Source organism: Prunus persica, chromosome G1, assembly GCF_000346465.2.
Source record: "Prunus persica cultivar Lovell chromosome G1, Prunus_persica_NCBIv2, whole genome shotgun sequence".
Taxonomy (NCBI): Eukaryota; Viridiplantae; Streptophyta; class Magnoliopsida; order Rosales; family Rosaceae; genus Prunus; species Prunus persica.
The window spans coordinates 13,106,890-13,122,758 of record NC_034009.1 but is presented as its reverse complement, the minus strand read 5'-3'; the positions used below and the strand labels follow the sequence as shown (position 1 = coordinate 13,122,758).

At 35.1% G+C, this 15,869-nt stretch overlaps 1 protein-coding gene across 3 annotated transcripts; it reads right to left on the bottom strand.

Annotated features, from left to right (window-relative positions):
* Positions 5,034-12,015, bottom strand: LOC18789134 (splicing regulatory glutamine/lysine-rich protein 1). 3 transcript variants are annotated; one of them, XM_020563152.1, is made up of 9 exons: positions 10,731-12,015; positions 9,816-10,256; positions 9,072-9,591; positions 8,206-8,738; positions 7,411-8,088; positions 6,787-7,329; positions 6,338-6,413; positions 5,984-6,143; positions 5,034-5,576 (listed from the first exon to the last, which is right to left on the bottom strand). In XM_020563152.1, the coding sequence occupies exons 1-6, from the start codon at positions 11,263-11,265 to the stop codon at positions 7,166-7,168; spliced, it is 2,871 nt and encodes a 956-aa protein (XP_020418741.1). In that variant the 5' UTR covers positions 11,266-12,015; the 3' UTR covers positions 5,034-5,576; positions 5,984-6,143; positions 6,338-6,413; positions 6,787-7,165. The 3 variants fall into 3 exon arrangements, with proteins under 3 accessions (XP_020418741.1, XP_020418737.1, XP_020418734.1); XM_020563148.1 differs by having other exon boundaries at positions 5,034-5,418; positions 5,499-5,576; positions 7,411-8,738; positions 10,731-12,014; XM_020563145.1 differs by having other exon boundaries at positions 7,411-8,738; positions 10,731-11,321; positions 11,640-12,014.

The window sequence follows — 15,869 nt, the reverse complement described above, 5'->3', positions numbered from 1 at the left end:
GTGATTTTTAAAATCTACCAAAATAAGGTAAGAGGGGTTTTATTGAAGTAACTCTTTAAGTTCTTACTACGCTGCCAATAAAATTTAATTCAGTGGAAGAAAAAAAGTATTGATTTGCAAATCAACGGTTTGAAATTCGAACCTATATGGCACTTTGATAGAGAATATGTGTGAAGAAACACCCACTTCTTGTTATAATTTAGACTATCGCTTGTACTTAAAAAAAATTCCTACTAAAAATAATCATGCCTGCTTGCTGACTCACTTACCAAAAACTAAGAGAGCTTCTAGTTTCTTACTCACTTACCAAACTAAAAAAAAAATAATCACTTGCTAGCAAGAAGACAAAATCTTTACAACTTCACACACAATAACAATTTTTAAAATCTTATTTTTACTTATAAGTCTAAATACCGAAAATATCCTCATGATTATCTAATGCCCAGAGTTATTCTAGAATATGATACTGAGGGCTTTGATCGGCAGCTTATAAAGTATGTGTGATGTGGAAACTTGCTTTAGAGGATGATCATCACCCAAATGGATGTTGTCATATATTCTCTTTTGTGTCTCGTGCTTACCCATATTTGGTTTGGTTGCCTCTTCTGCCTCTAGAACGTAATAACTTGTCAACCAAAATGCATAAAATATTAATTATGGCCCTTTTATGATTAATAATAAAAGCAAAAGTGTCGGCTAATAATAAGCAGAGAGATTCAAACACAAAATTTTAAGTGCAAAAATAACTGTTTTTAACTGCTTGAACTACAAATTCTTCGAAAATAACTTTAATCGCATACATAATATATGTGATGCTTCTAGTATATTTTAAAGCAATAGTGTTGAATCCATCATTTGTTTTGCATTTACAGATCCAAGGCAATGTAGTAGAGTGAGTCATCAATGTATATGTTACGGCTCTAGTTCTAAATTGAGAATCTTTTGACATCCAAATGGACGACCACGTGCAGTAACGAAACGCATCGACATCAAGAGTCATGACACGAGTGCACGTAAGGCAGGGCACTTTAAAATGGAGATAATAGAAAAATATAGAATAAATTATGAGATATTTTGATTGTAATGTGAAAAATATTTTTAAAAAATGAAGCAAAAGGAAAAGGCAAGTCATCACACAAACCTTAATTATAGAATGTTTTTGGCCTAATTAATAAAGCTATTACTTACAAGAATAATAGATGGGAATGGAATTTTCCTTTAAAATGTGATATAATTTACCACTACATATTGCAATTTTGACAATTATTGCCCTATATAATAAATTGGATGGAATAACTTGCAAGGCATGGCTTGTGCATTAAACATGTTTTATGCAAGTAATTGTCTAAAACTACTCTCGACTGCAAAGGAAAGGGAATTAGTTCAGATTGAAGTGGACAGGCACACTATCTTATTCAATTGGCCGTAAATACTAATTTTATAATGTCGTTTTGAATTACTTTTAGTTAAATACTATCTGGATCTTTTGATTTATTCACGAAAAACAAAGATAAGAAGATAAAGCATATAATAAAATCATCAATCATCAATACTGAATCATTTTATTGATAGTTTTTACTTATAAACCTCAGACAATTTGTCAAAATACTCAATGCGTAGGTACTGCACTAGTTTGAAAATTTGAAGGACGCAAAAGTCAGCAGCAGCTTGTAATTTTAAGAACACATGCATTGATCACATACACCAATCCAGGGACTGAAAAATTGATAATGTTACTGCGAGAATTACTTATTCCATATTCTCAAGATCATTTTCTTTTCTTCCTATTTAATCAGTTTTAATGTTATTTATTATTATTCATTTTAGTTGATTACATCACTTAATTCTGTAATGTTTACAAATGAGTTATTATTTTATATTGTTGCTTTTTTGGGAATGGTGGTGGTGGTGGTGGTTGGTGGGAATGGTGGGTTATGGTAGAAAGTGGTGGAGCTGGTAGGAGAGATGAGGTTGGACATGAAATGAACATTTTACTTCTAAATTTAACAGAAAACATAACATGGAGTTAACAGTGCTAATGAAAATGAAGTTGAGGGACTACATCAATTATTTTTTCAAGTTTAAGGACTAAAATGCGACTTATGTACAAGTTCAGGCATTATTGTTAAACCTATCATTATAAGTGCATCATAGTGTGTGGATCCATCGTCACTACTTAACAACCTATTCTTTCAAAAAAAGAATGAATATGTGTACATTTTTCAAAAAATAAAAATTAGTTAGGGCCTATCCTTAAAAGTCCATTTTATTTGTTATTTATAGTCTTCATTTATTGAATGTTGAGGCTGAGCGTGCGTAAGCATCCTTTCAAGAGGTTAGGCACTCCAAATTTTTAAGAGTCAGAAAAAATATACAAGAATTTGAGAGACTTAGTTGGGAGAAAAAAATGGAATTTATATGAAAAATGAGACATAAGAAAGTATTTAAACACGGTTCATTGGAGCAGGACTTCTACTTTTTCCAACGGCAACAAAAAATCTTCGCCGTATGTGGGCTTTTCCGAGTGTTTTATTGTTAGCCAACATTTAGATCCGGCTTAACCAAAAAAAAAAATTGGGGTAATATTTATTATCTTTTTATTTATTATTTTAGAATGTCAATTTTATTTAACTGAACTAAAAATGTAGTTTTTCGTAAGTTATTACTTTATGTTTTCCTAAATCTGACCCCTTCCCCTGTTCCCGCCTACGTATATGAGATATTTTAAGAAGTGAACATCTTTCTTAGTAACGGGGTCCTGTAGAGGTACTCAAATTGGATCAGTGATCGATTTCTAGGTTTCATCTCAACGGAGCCATTTTACAAATAATCTCTCACGGATTTATTGGCGCTGCGCTTTTTTTATTACGCATCTATATCTTTTTATTCAATAATAAAAAATTATTTAACTGAATAGTTTATTATGTCGCGTACATGCTATCAAAATAAGCTTTACATTCTCTAAAAACAAAAGTCAATAAAGCAGTATAAATTCAATTACAACTGTTTTTGGCTAGATCTTAAGAATTAGTTGAACATATTTGGGAAAAGAAAATTACGAAGTGCAAATCTTAATCCAACATCTATTTACAGCTTTGGATTACCTCAAAATTTTGGAGGAAACTATTAACTTGATACAGAAGCAAGACATTTCCTGTCAAAATGTCTATTAAAAAAAGAGTGAGCATGAATATTAAAATAAATAATTTAGAATGTCATACATCACCCACGAGTGTCATGACAGCTGCTTAAATTCATATAAAAAAAATTCCTAAATAAACTAAAATATCTTGTTTAGCACCCATGTTTATCAGAGCAAATGCTATTGAAAAGGATGGTTATTAATTTTCTTTTCCTGAGCTTGAAAATGATGTTCACGGTGTGCCAAGTGAAGGATCATCCTAAATGAAACTTGTTTATGTTAAACAATTCGTGTTAACCCTTAAGTTTGTCAAAGGGCAAGGACCTTATTAGTCTGAGTTTTTCTATTTCCTGTTTATGTTAACCCTAACCTCAAGAAATTTACCAAAAAATAATTTTAAAAAATAGCTCCAAGGAAAGCCGATTCTTCCATGCCTTCATTTTATTTATTTATATTTTATTTTTGCATACCACAATAAAATTCAGAAGCTGGACCAAAAAGGCTTTTTGTATAAGTCGAATTCGGATTCCAACAGATCCAGAATCCGAATTCCAAATTACTCAAAGATTGTGTCCTTTACGATGTCTTATATAAAATATTCTCAAGAGTCGAGATTTCTTGGTTTTAAATGTTTTGGGACCTTCGGATCTCCACCAACATCAATATGATATGATTTCTGGAGTAATAATAGTACTTTGATATACCTACATTTCCTTCTCACCTTCATGGCAACCCTAATATTTAATTTGCATCAAAGATCCCAAACAAAGGCAATCAACATCTCAAATTAGCCGCTATATAACAATTTCATTAGGTTTTCAGCACATGCGTGGACAAGTGTAAATAGCTCTTCTACTATCTGATTGTATATTATTATTATTATTATTATTATTATTATTATTATTATTATTATTATTATTATTTATACAAGCAAAGCGATATTGGGAAAAAGAAAATCGAACATTGGACCTTAAGTACAAGGATAAATACTCTTAACAACTTGAGCTACAAGCCCCTTCCGTATTTTATCGTTCTTAAGCCTGAATATCTTGAGAAGAGTCTTTAAAAAAACACATGGGTTAAAAAAATTAAAGTTTGGTTGGTGCTTATAGCTCCAGTGTTAGATTGGAATGAAAAGGACTTCAACCATATCCAAGGGCATAATTCAAACCTTCCTCTTGGTTTCTTTTGTATCAAAAATTAGAAGTTGGGTTTAAAAATTGATGGGGATGTGAAGCCCAACGTGTTGGCTAAAACTTAAAAGCAAAAGACAAGGAACAGATATTTCTTAAAACCCTAGTTATTTGCTTAGTTAGTAGATACGAAGTTCACAGATATTTCTTAAAACCCTAGTTATTTGCTTAGTTAGTAGATACGAAGTTCCCCAACTTCAAGACAAGGATGCTCTCCTAGGTGATGAAACCTCAAAACATTATGGAACAAATATTTAGCTGTCCTTGGCCATGAGAAACCATATATAGATGGAGACCATTTCAAAATTGATACAGCTGAATAACATATATTTAGGAATTGCAAGTGTAATTTAGTATGTTTCAAACACTGAATTACAGCTGGTAAAATTTATGATTTGTTACTGGCAACTTGCAGTTTGACACGTGTATTTAAACTGTTTTTTTGAGTCTCTTTTTACTCACTGACTTTTGCATATATGTCCAACTATGATTTGGAGATAAGTACTACTAGTTGCTTATGAGCTTTATTATGTTTCAAACCAACGCCTCAAGGGATCGAGGCTCTGAAACTTACCAACTCTTATTTTACAAAGAATTAACATCTCAAACCTATCCCTATACATTTTCTTTTTATTTGGCGCTAAATTGTTATTATTATCTAATACGATCGGCCAATTTTCAAACAGCTCAACCAAAGGTAATCAATGAGGTTGTGTTCTCAAGCAACCTACACAAGCTTTTGTCACAAGAACCCCAAAGGAATGAATAGTTCAGACTTCCCTGCTCGCCCTTTGATTCTTATGTCCACTTATTCATGATAAACTACAGCGAGAACAGTAAAAGAAAACCTTCATAGATGGCAATGGCAACAATGTTTTATAGAGGCCAAACTACTCCTCATTTGTGTTATGATGCTAAACCCAGCATCAAGTGTGAAATGCATTTCCAGCTCAAGGCCAACCACAACTGCTCACCCCAGTACCTATTCTCTTCATTATAGCAGGCCCTCTCTTACATCAGGCGAGGGAGGTCTCTATCAATATCCATGACTGCATACCAGTGGAATTTTGTTCTTGTAGAAATCTAGAAAATTAAAAAATTAAAAAGGAAGACCAAAGGAAAAAATGCGGGGAAAATATGGGGGGAGAGAGCACAATGTATACAACTCAGATACTCGTCAAGCATAACCGATTCCAAGTTGAGACCCAAGAGGTAGCAGCGCTAACCATCCACAGCTCACCCTAAAGAAAATAAAAGAAATTGGGGGAAAGGACCAGAGAAAATAAGGGCAACCAACAAAAAAAAAAAGGGGGTTCAGACGTAACATTAGGAACCACTTATAGACAACCTATAACAACAGTTTAATATGTTTATGTTTTCTTGCTACAGCATGTCTTGATTTAGCAATTATATATGCAAAGAAAAAGGTAGTAGCCAGCCCTCCATTAACTAAGCAACTACCAAAAACAATAAGTGACAGATCAAAGAGAAAACTTCTACTGGTCAACCGAACTATCAAATGGAACAGTGGCAACATTTGCCTAATTATTTCAGCAGGAACAATCCCAATACCAATTATACAACGCTATCTAAATGTAAACAACCAGTATCAACAAATGAAACTCAACCAAGAAGACTTGTGCTTTACCTGTTAAAAATAAGCATTTTGCAAGTCACCATGAATTAAAGATTGTATAAATCAGCTGGTCTGCTCATATCCAGATATGGTGGAATTTTGATGCAATTCATCCCAGCAACATTTGATTTCACACGACCTTAGAAGTAGCTTTCCCTAACCAAGACAAGTTCTAGGGAGGAGGAAAAAGAGGAAAAGAAAAATAAAGGGGGAAAAAAGAAAGAAAGATGGAGGGGGAGTAAGACACCAATTTATAACAGCTGGGTAAGTTACTAGGTTCATAACTCCCAAAACTTTCAAGACTTGGACAGATGCTTAACAGCATAAGCTCTCCATGAAGAACTACCAATATCCATGACTGCATACCTTCATATACATCAGAGAAAATCAACCCTGCCAAACTGAACCTCAGAAAGCTCCAATCAAAATCACCATGAGTAACCTGCATGTGTTTGAGACATAACAGGCCCACCATACCATCAAACATGAATAAAATATGGACCCATGACCAACTAGATCAAAGAAACGCCAAGAACAAATACTTCAAATATTTACATAAACAGTGCCAACAGGAAAAAAAAAAAATGTTGCCACAAAATCTGTAGACATTAGACACAAGCTGACCCTGAGGAACTGATTTTTCTAACAGACCTACAGAAAAGATAAGCTTATTATAAAGACCAAATATTCATATCTTCCCAAAAAAATATGCACCAAATTAGCTAAAGCTAAATAGCATGAAAGTAGCAATATTTCTTAAAATAAATAGTTGGAGTAATTCATAATGTAATGTTAGAGGTAATGGTCCAACATACATCAATCAGTAAAAGAAGCTCACTACAAACACTGGATGGTTGAATGCAGATGATATCAGAACACTTCTTGAAATATTTAAACCATATCCAGATCAGCTCAGAGACCCACAAGGACCTGCAAAAAGATAAAAAGAAAAAAGAAAAGAGAAAAAAGAGTATACTTATGAAGTGCCACACAACAAAAGAAACACTAAGCAAATCTTCCAAGAAAAATCGTCCTTCTTATGAGAAGCAACAGATCATTCCCCAGAATGATCAAGTATCTCAGTTAGTCCCTCAAATTAGACTGAGTTTTTATCAGTTCAGCCACACTTGTCAGCATCCCTAGCAACATATGTTCTTGAACCCTTAATCAGCGCCAGTGTTTGAATTCATATTTTCACAAGTTCTCTTCTGCACTGGGGTCATCAGAAAACATGTCCGCGTTTGGTGTCAGGGAACTTCTCTTCTGAGCCTTCAGCATGATGTAATCCTTCCCAGAGCCAGTTCTGCTCACATCATCCGCATCAGCTGACTTTTCAAGAACATTTTGATTATCCAGTCCTGCAAGCCACACAAATAGATTACTCAGCTAATGCTAGTAATCAAAAGTGAAGAAACAGTATTTATCACCTTGCTAATTACCAGAGGTGCCAAGCTCTAGATTCTGGGTGATAGACACTTCCTGTTTGCTCAATTCCTCTACATTCAATGAGACTCTAGAAGTTCGTGGTGCTGGGCCTCCTTCATTGTCAAGATCTTGCACAAAACTACGTTTTTCCATACCTAGACTATCTTCAGTTTCCATATTTCCCATTGATTCCTTCGAGCCAAAGTCCTCTTGCGCTGAAATAACCACTCGACCATCAATTTTCTTCATCAAATCATTCACCACAGAACCTGGTTCCTGATTGCCATCTTCGAGATGCTTTGATTCATTATCGCCATTCTCATCCCTTCCACAATTAATTTGATGCTTGCCTTCAGAAGATTCTGACCTAGAGCGCCGCCTTCTGTGTTTTAATTCCTTTTCATCCGAACTTCTCGGGGATAACCTTCTTCCTCTGCGACGCTTAGGTTCTAGTGATGCTGACCTGGACCGTCTTCTCCTATGACCCTTTTCTTTCTCATCTCTACTTTTATATGCTCTATCATTGGAGCGATGCTTCCTCTCAGCAGACTTTGACCTTGACCGCCTTCTGTGTTTCAATTTATTGTCATCCAAGCTTCTTGGGGATGACCCATGTCGTCTGTCATGCTTACCCTCTGGAGAGATTGACCTGGACCGCCTTCTATCACGATGCTTTGATTTTTTATCTCTACCTTCACCCACATCATCCAAGTTTCTTGGGGATGACCCATGTCTTATGTCATGCTTAGCCTCTGGAGAGATTGACCTGGACAGCCTTCTATCACGATGCTTTGATTTTTTATCCCTACCTTCACCCACCTGCTTCAAGTGATGCTTCCCTTCAACAGATTTTGATCTTGAACGTCTTCTATCACGATGTTTTGTTTTTTCATCTCTCATTTCATTAGTTTTGTCATCAGGGTGATGCTTATCTTCCACAGATTTTGACCTAGACCGCCTTCTATGTTTCGTTTTATTTTCATCCAGACTTCTTGGTGATAACCGTCTTCTATGATGCTTATCATCTGTAGATACTGACCTGGATCGGCGTCTTTCTCGGTGCTTTGCTTTTTCATAGTGGGTTGAATGATGATCGTGTGATCTATCTAAATCCCGCCTTCTAGTTCTTTCACCCTCATTCTTAATGTCTCTGAAGGACCTGCGGTCATTATCATAGCTTGAATAATGGCGTGACCTCAACGGGGATCTGGACCTACGATCTCTTGGGTAGCGAGAAGGCGGAGAGTAAGAAGGAGATTTCCGCCTTCGGCGATAATTGATAGGTGATCTGGATCTGGATTTTGATTTTGATTTTGATTTTGCAAAATGCGGTGATGGAGACCTGTAAAAGGAGTAATTGATTAGCAAAAGAATACTTTGATTAAAATAAAACATAAACCCTACACACGACTGATTATGTTCATAAAGTATTAAGTTTTCAAAGAACTTATGTTCAATAAAACTTATTCAAGCAAACTGGTAATTCGCTAACACTATTTTATGTATAAAATTTGCAACATCAATCTCAAGCCTCAGATATCCAAAAGGTAGGATATTTACAAGCTTAAGAATATTTAAGCATCACATGATTCTTCATAATCTAAATACCAAAAGTCTCAGCAATATATAAAATATGCTTTGTTGGCAGTGATAAGATCCTCTCAATGTAACATACCTAGATTTCTCTGTTGTTTCCTTTTCTTCAATGTCAACTCCATCAGCTTTTAGTTTCTTACTTATTTCTGCTGCTCTAGCTGCAGCTAACTCTGTTGCTGTCTTCATGGTTGCAGCTCTGTTGGCTGCCTGTTGGGCGGTCATAGTTTGCTGCATAAGCAAAGCCTGTTGGAATTGCATTTGTTGCATGGCAACAGCTTGCTGCATCACCATGGGCAAGGATGAAGAAGCCATTGAGGAATTCATTATAGCTGGTTTCTGAGGGAGTGATTTTGCCATCTCAACATTCAAAGGACGGCCCCCAACATCCATATTATTCAATTGCAAAGCAGCACTTGCTTCCTCAGGTTTTGAGTATTCTATATATGCAAAATGCTTTGAATCAGTGATGGTACATTCAACAACTGTGCCACAAAAGCTAAAAAGTTGTTTCAGCTGTTCCACAGTGAGAAGTGGGCTAAGATTGCTAACTTGAAGAGTTTTCTTCAACACATCAGCCTTCCCAGCTTTGTCAGGTGAACCTAATTAAGAGATGGTAAGACATTATTAATAAACAAATATAAATGCATGCATATATATAGTAACTGTTTAAACGGAACAAGTTGCAAACAACAGAAAACACATTTTAAATAAGACTACGAGAAAAAACCAAAATAGATGTAAGAAACTAGTAACTTGTGAAACACATTGGATTCACTCCAAAGGCATGGAATGCCTAATTTTTCAGAAAATTAGAGAGCTATACCAGAAGAGTCTTTGTTTGACTGGGCATGTGCTTGCACCTGAGCAGCATGAGCTTGAAGAGCTTGGGCAGCAACAATTGCCTGAGCAGCAGCCATTGCAGCTGCAGAAGGTGCCATAGGCACTTGACTAACATTACTCATAGAGGTTGTTGCAGCTAACGCAGTCATTAGCAGATTGTGAGGTGGGTGGTTCAACTTACAATCAGTTTTGGCACACCGACCACTAAGGTATTCTCTACAAACTTCCCCAAGAGATGCTCCAATTCCTGGCAAAATGGCCCCCCCTGAAGCACCAGGAACAATGCCTGGAATCATTCCCAACAACCCAGGGAATGCACCTGAAACAGAAGCTGAATAATTTGGCATGTTGGGCATGGTTTGGTTTACTAGATTAGGAAATGTGGATGCCGGAGCCAATCCCAGCAGTCCGCCAGTACTAGTACCTGCACGAGGAAAACAAGTCTTTAAACTATCTGTCATAGAGATAATCAGTAACTTGTTAATAAGATGTACTGAATAGAGCTAGGAATATCCAGTCAGCAATATTTCTTGATAAGGAGTAAAATCAAGGCACTATGTTCCTTAAAACCCCTATCCCTTTTCAGTCTTTTCTACAAAAGAATCTTTCTGTTTCTTCTTATCTCTTTGTGGTTTCAAGTATTATTGCCTCAAATACTTTAGGTTTTCCCTAGAAAAGTGCACCTTAGGGGCACCTTATGAGCATAGGATTTCACATACAGACCACAAACTACATGCAGCATTCTATAACCTATGCATGCTTCACTAAACTTCCAAAAATAAGATTGGCTAGGAACACCAACTAACTCACAAACTAACAATGAACCTGCAATAAATTTATGTAATGCTGGACTAAATGCATTGACAGCAACATATAAAAGCACATCAATTTTAAGTACCTGTACCAGCACTGAAGAACACTGGGAAAGGGCTACCCATGATGGCTTTCCCATTGCAATCCACATTCACCATATAATTCCCACGTTTTGGCACCACATACGTAACTGTGTACGTCCCATCGCCCATATCCTTCACCATCCCTTCTTGCTCCGATCCCCCAACTCCTACTCCTGGAATGACCTTCACCTTAATCTGCACACCACCATGTGGAACCTTCCTCCCATCAGAGTCCTTAGTCACTACCATAAAGGAAGACGGCGCACATGCCGTGCCACCTGCAATTCCAGCTCCGGCTGCAGTGCACTTTGCCGGGTCCACTGGCCCAATCGGCTTGTTTGCCAAGTCCTCAGCTTCTTCAGATTCACTATCCGATCCAGCCACCACCTCTTTCTCTCGATTCTTATCCACATCTTTGAATGTGGCCTCAAAAGCAGCTTTTGCCGCAGCAGCTTTCTCAGCCTCACTCTTGACCCTCGCCTCCTCAGCTTGCTTCATCCATATTGGCTTGGCAAGCGCAGTGCTTCGATCAGCCATCAATACCCTACTACCCACCAATTACCAAACCTCACACAAACCCTAAAAGTTTATACCTTCGTTCAATTCAACAGAATTCAAAACCCAAATAAGATCAATCAGCCAAAATCTCCTTTCGCACTGTCTTCAAACCCTAGAATTAAACAAAAATACAACGGAAGAAGAGGCAAAACAACGATAATTCACAGCAACCACGGAAAACCTAAGCTTGTAATGTTTTGTCTGATTGCCGAGATATTAAATACTTATATAAACAGGTTGATTCTTTTTTCTTTTCAATTTTCTCAGGAATTTCTATATTGGACTTTCTCAGCAACCAAACGTCTAGAATCTCTTCAATGAAATTCAGGAATGGGCGTAGAAAGAGAGCGCACCTATTTTCTGTTACGGACGGCGTAAGATTTGGGTTCGCGATAAGGTGCGATATTTTGAACAGAAGGCGAAACAAAAAGGTCAAAACAGACAGATACGCCCTATGAATTTTTTTTTTTTTTTTTTTTTGGGGTATTAAATAACTTTGTGTTTGCATGAAATTTCAATTTGGTCATTAAAAAACAAATTTAGCAAAATTGGTCATTGTATTATCAAAAAATTGTAATTTGTTGATGTTCTTTTTTGAAGGGTCAACTTAGTTGAAGGAGTGGTGAATCTTTAGTAGGGCAAGAGGGTTATGAACCTTCGGCACGGAGGGGTCCTGCAGAAGAAGGGTTTAGAAAAGGTGAAAAGTAGTTACCATTTTTTACTTGGGCACTATTTCCTATTTATAGTGAAGTGAAAATGAAAGTTTTGCACGAAGTTTCGATGTGAGACTTTGTGCAAACTGTTGTGGAGGCAACATGTGTCCATGGAAACTAGGTTCTATAGTTGAGAGTATCGGCAGGTGGTTACTGCTTCGGAAGGAGGTCTTTCTTCGGTAGGTTAAGAAGTTGGTGATGTCACTTGTATTCTAAAGGCTTGTCCAGGTATCTTTCAGAGTGTCTCTTTCCCCTTGGCAGCCAGAGTGCCTGCTTAGGTACCAGTCGTCTAATGCCAAATGCGCTTAGTTGATTATGGTGTAAACATAATTTATAGACTTGCAGTTAGTTTCAGTTATTGTATAGTTAAATACCTTTTTCGTCACTGAATTTTACAAGAAATTTCAATTTAATTACAAAAAAAAAAATATATAGCAAAAAGCCATGCAAATGCGAAACTATATTTTGAACTCTTTTTATTTATTTTATAAAATCTATGTATTTGATTTTTATTTTATTTTTAAATGTGGGAGAATGATAATGGTTGGGATTATGATTTGAGTTTTTTGAAAGATCGATTTGCATTTTTGTGAAACTATTATTCATATATAAACATATTTTGTCATGGTATGATTCCTTTTTTTAGCCTTAATTGATGCTACACCAACCATAAATTTTTAGCAGTGTGTGAGCATAGCATTTGCATGGATTTTGGCTTTAAAAAATTTTTAGTGATCAAATTGACATTTGGTGTAAAACCCAGTGATCAAAAGGTATTTAAATAATAAAACTTAACAGCAGGTCTATAAATTATAAACTTTGGTTAATATAGTGATCAATTTGGTGACATTTTTTTTGTTCTCAGTGACCAAATTGAAATTTTATGTAAAACCCAGTGATAAAAAAGATATTTAACCCTTATTTTTTAATATAAAAAATCATATTTATTTAGTTTTGTGTTTTTACGGCAAATGATCCATTAAATGGATCGGTCTAGTCCTCAAACTTTCAATTAAATCAATGTCATTTTTAGTTTTTATCCATACATCAATTTGGGTCTTGTCATTGTATTTCATCAAAACTTTCATTAAAACTATTAAGTGATTATTATTAACATAGACAAAATAAAACTCACATCTTTTCCTCAACAATGTCATATGCTTTCTATTTACAATTTCACATTGGGGTTCCATCAACGATCTATTGTTGAGTAAAGGACGTGAACTTTATTTTGTTTCATGCGTGGACAGGTTGTACTTTGAAAAAACTTACCCCATAAAGTTGGTTACATGACTAATTTTCACTAAAGATTTTATTGGAATGTCGTGACATGAACCAAACTGATGTGTGCACCAAAATATTAAGTACCACATTGATTTTACAATTTTATAATAAAAACGTTTAACAAATTTAGAAACCATTCATGATAAGAACCCTTTAGGTTTCTTTTCAGTCAAAGTTTGTATGGATCTACTCAATTGAGATTTTAACGAGTTCCAATATGAAATCTTGTGAAGTTTATTAAATTTAATTGACTGAATTCTATACTTATTGTGAGGTTATTTTTGCTATATTCCTACCTCATTTTTAATTTCCCTCTAAACATTTTTTGGTTGTTGTAATAATTGGAACTCAAACTATTTAATACAGTCAAGTTCTCTTTTCTCCCATTTCATCCAATTTTTCATTAAAAAAATAACCCATGTTTTAATCATGAGGAAATTACATGGGCACGATTTTGTATAATAATGTAAACATAACATGAAACATTTAGGAAAAAAAACTACAAACCACATCAACCATTCCCTTTATTCCACTCATAGTCATTGTTAACCCATTTAGGGGTGCCCAATTGAACTGAACCATACCTGAAAGGTCAAAACAGCACGTTGAACTGACCTCATATGTGTGCACTTTTCGAAGACTGGCACCGAACCAACGAGCTTTTCCACTGATAATGCGGTCAATTTAGAAGTAAGAATACGAAGAAATGAAAGAGTTGAGAAAGAAAGGAGAAAATATTAACTTAAGTGATGTATACCTTCCGTTTGGTTAACCAAAGGTTTGAGAAATTATGAAATAAGGTATGGACCTACTCTTCTTACGGGGTCTAGACATAGTGGAAAAGGTTATTGACTTGCAAACTAGAGGTCTTAGGTTCGAATTCTCAATACATCATAGTTTTGTATGTGTGAAAAATTCCCCTCACTGTGAAGTTTAGACTATCCATTATACTATATATATAAAAAAAAAAAAAAAAAAGTCTAGACCTACTCTAGTCGCAAACCCAGCCACCCCAAAATTTATTGTAAAAAATTACATAGAAATGTGTAATAGAAAAGAAAGAAATTTCAAAAAGGTATTGCCAATGCATTGAACTTGGATTAGGCCTTCCACCGAAAAACATATTTTTCTTTATCTTCAACTATTTTCTCTATTATCTCTCTTTTCTTACTTTCATAACAATAACAACATCACAAGATAATGAAATAATAGCATCACAAGAAAACAATTAGGGGTGGACATTTCATCTAAAAAATCTGTGTATCTACTGTATCATACTGACGGTTTGATTTGGTTAAATAAATATTTTAGTTATTAATTTAACTGATCTAATCTGTTCCGAAAATATTGGGTAAGTGAATGGGTGGGGACATCTCTTACCGGTACCAAACCTCTCTTTAATATTAATTTCTTATTTAATTATAAAAATATGTGTCAACATGTTAATGGTTGGAAAAAAAAGGCATTGTGGGCTGCATAATACTATATCAGCCTACTAACTCTACCAAGCTAGCCCATTCTATAACTAACCATGACTGTCCTACCTAGCTAACCAAGCCCATAACTGTACGCCAAGCACATCCCCATATCAAGCCCACTAACTTCTTTCTTCTCCTTCTTCCTTTTTTTCTTCTTCCTTTATTCTTTATTTTTCTTCTTTCCTCTTCTCCCTAAACCCGAAAACTTCGATACGATTAACAGAAAAGTCCTCTACTATTTCAAATCAACTCACGCCCAGACCTAGAAACAATAACACGAGTAAATAAATAAAATAATAATATCACAAGGCCAAATATATATATATATATATAGCAGAAGGAAGACAATGATGAAACACCAATGGGTTCTCGCCACAATGATGTTGGATACTCCGATGGCACCTAAGACCGAATTCTAGTTTAGGGGTGGGCGCGGTCTAGTTTGGTCTGATTTTCACCTCAAACCAAAATCAATACTATTTAACCGGTCTGGTTCGATCCTATTTTAATGAAAAAAATTATAAAATTGACTGATTTGGTTTGAACTGATTTTGATTCGATTTCCAGTTTGGTCCTATTTTAGACCGAATTATTATTATTATTTTTACATAAATTTCAACTAAAATTTTATTTTTTAGGCTTGGAGTTGGACTTGATGGCTTAGAAGAGTATTTGAGCTTGAAGAAAGATTAGGTGGAGAAAAAATTGGGTTTGGGCTAATATTATATAAATAAATAATATATATATTTAAGCCGGTTCGGTTAAGCTAGATTTGGTTTTTTTACTACAAGAATTGAAACTGAAATTAGACCAAATTGGTCTGGTTTGTTTTTGGTCAATTCGATTTTTTTCCTTTATTTTTTTGGGCCCAATTCAGCTCGGTTTTTCAGTTTTCAAATTTGAGTGTCCACCCCTAGTTTCTTTCCTCCAATGTAAAAAAAAAAGAAAAAAAAAAAAGAGAGAGAGAGAATGGTGAACAATTCAAAATACAAAAAATACCCTTACTTAATGCAAATATTAAAAATTAAAAATATTAGTTAAATGAGAATAATATGATAAATTCACACTTTTTAATATAACAAAAAAAAAAATTTCAAATAATGGATCT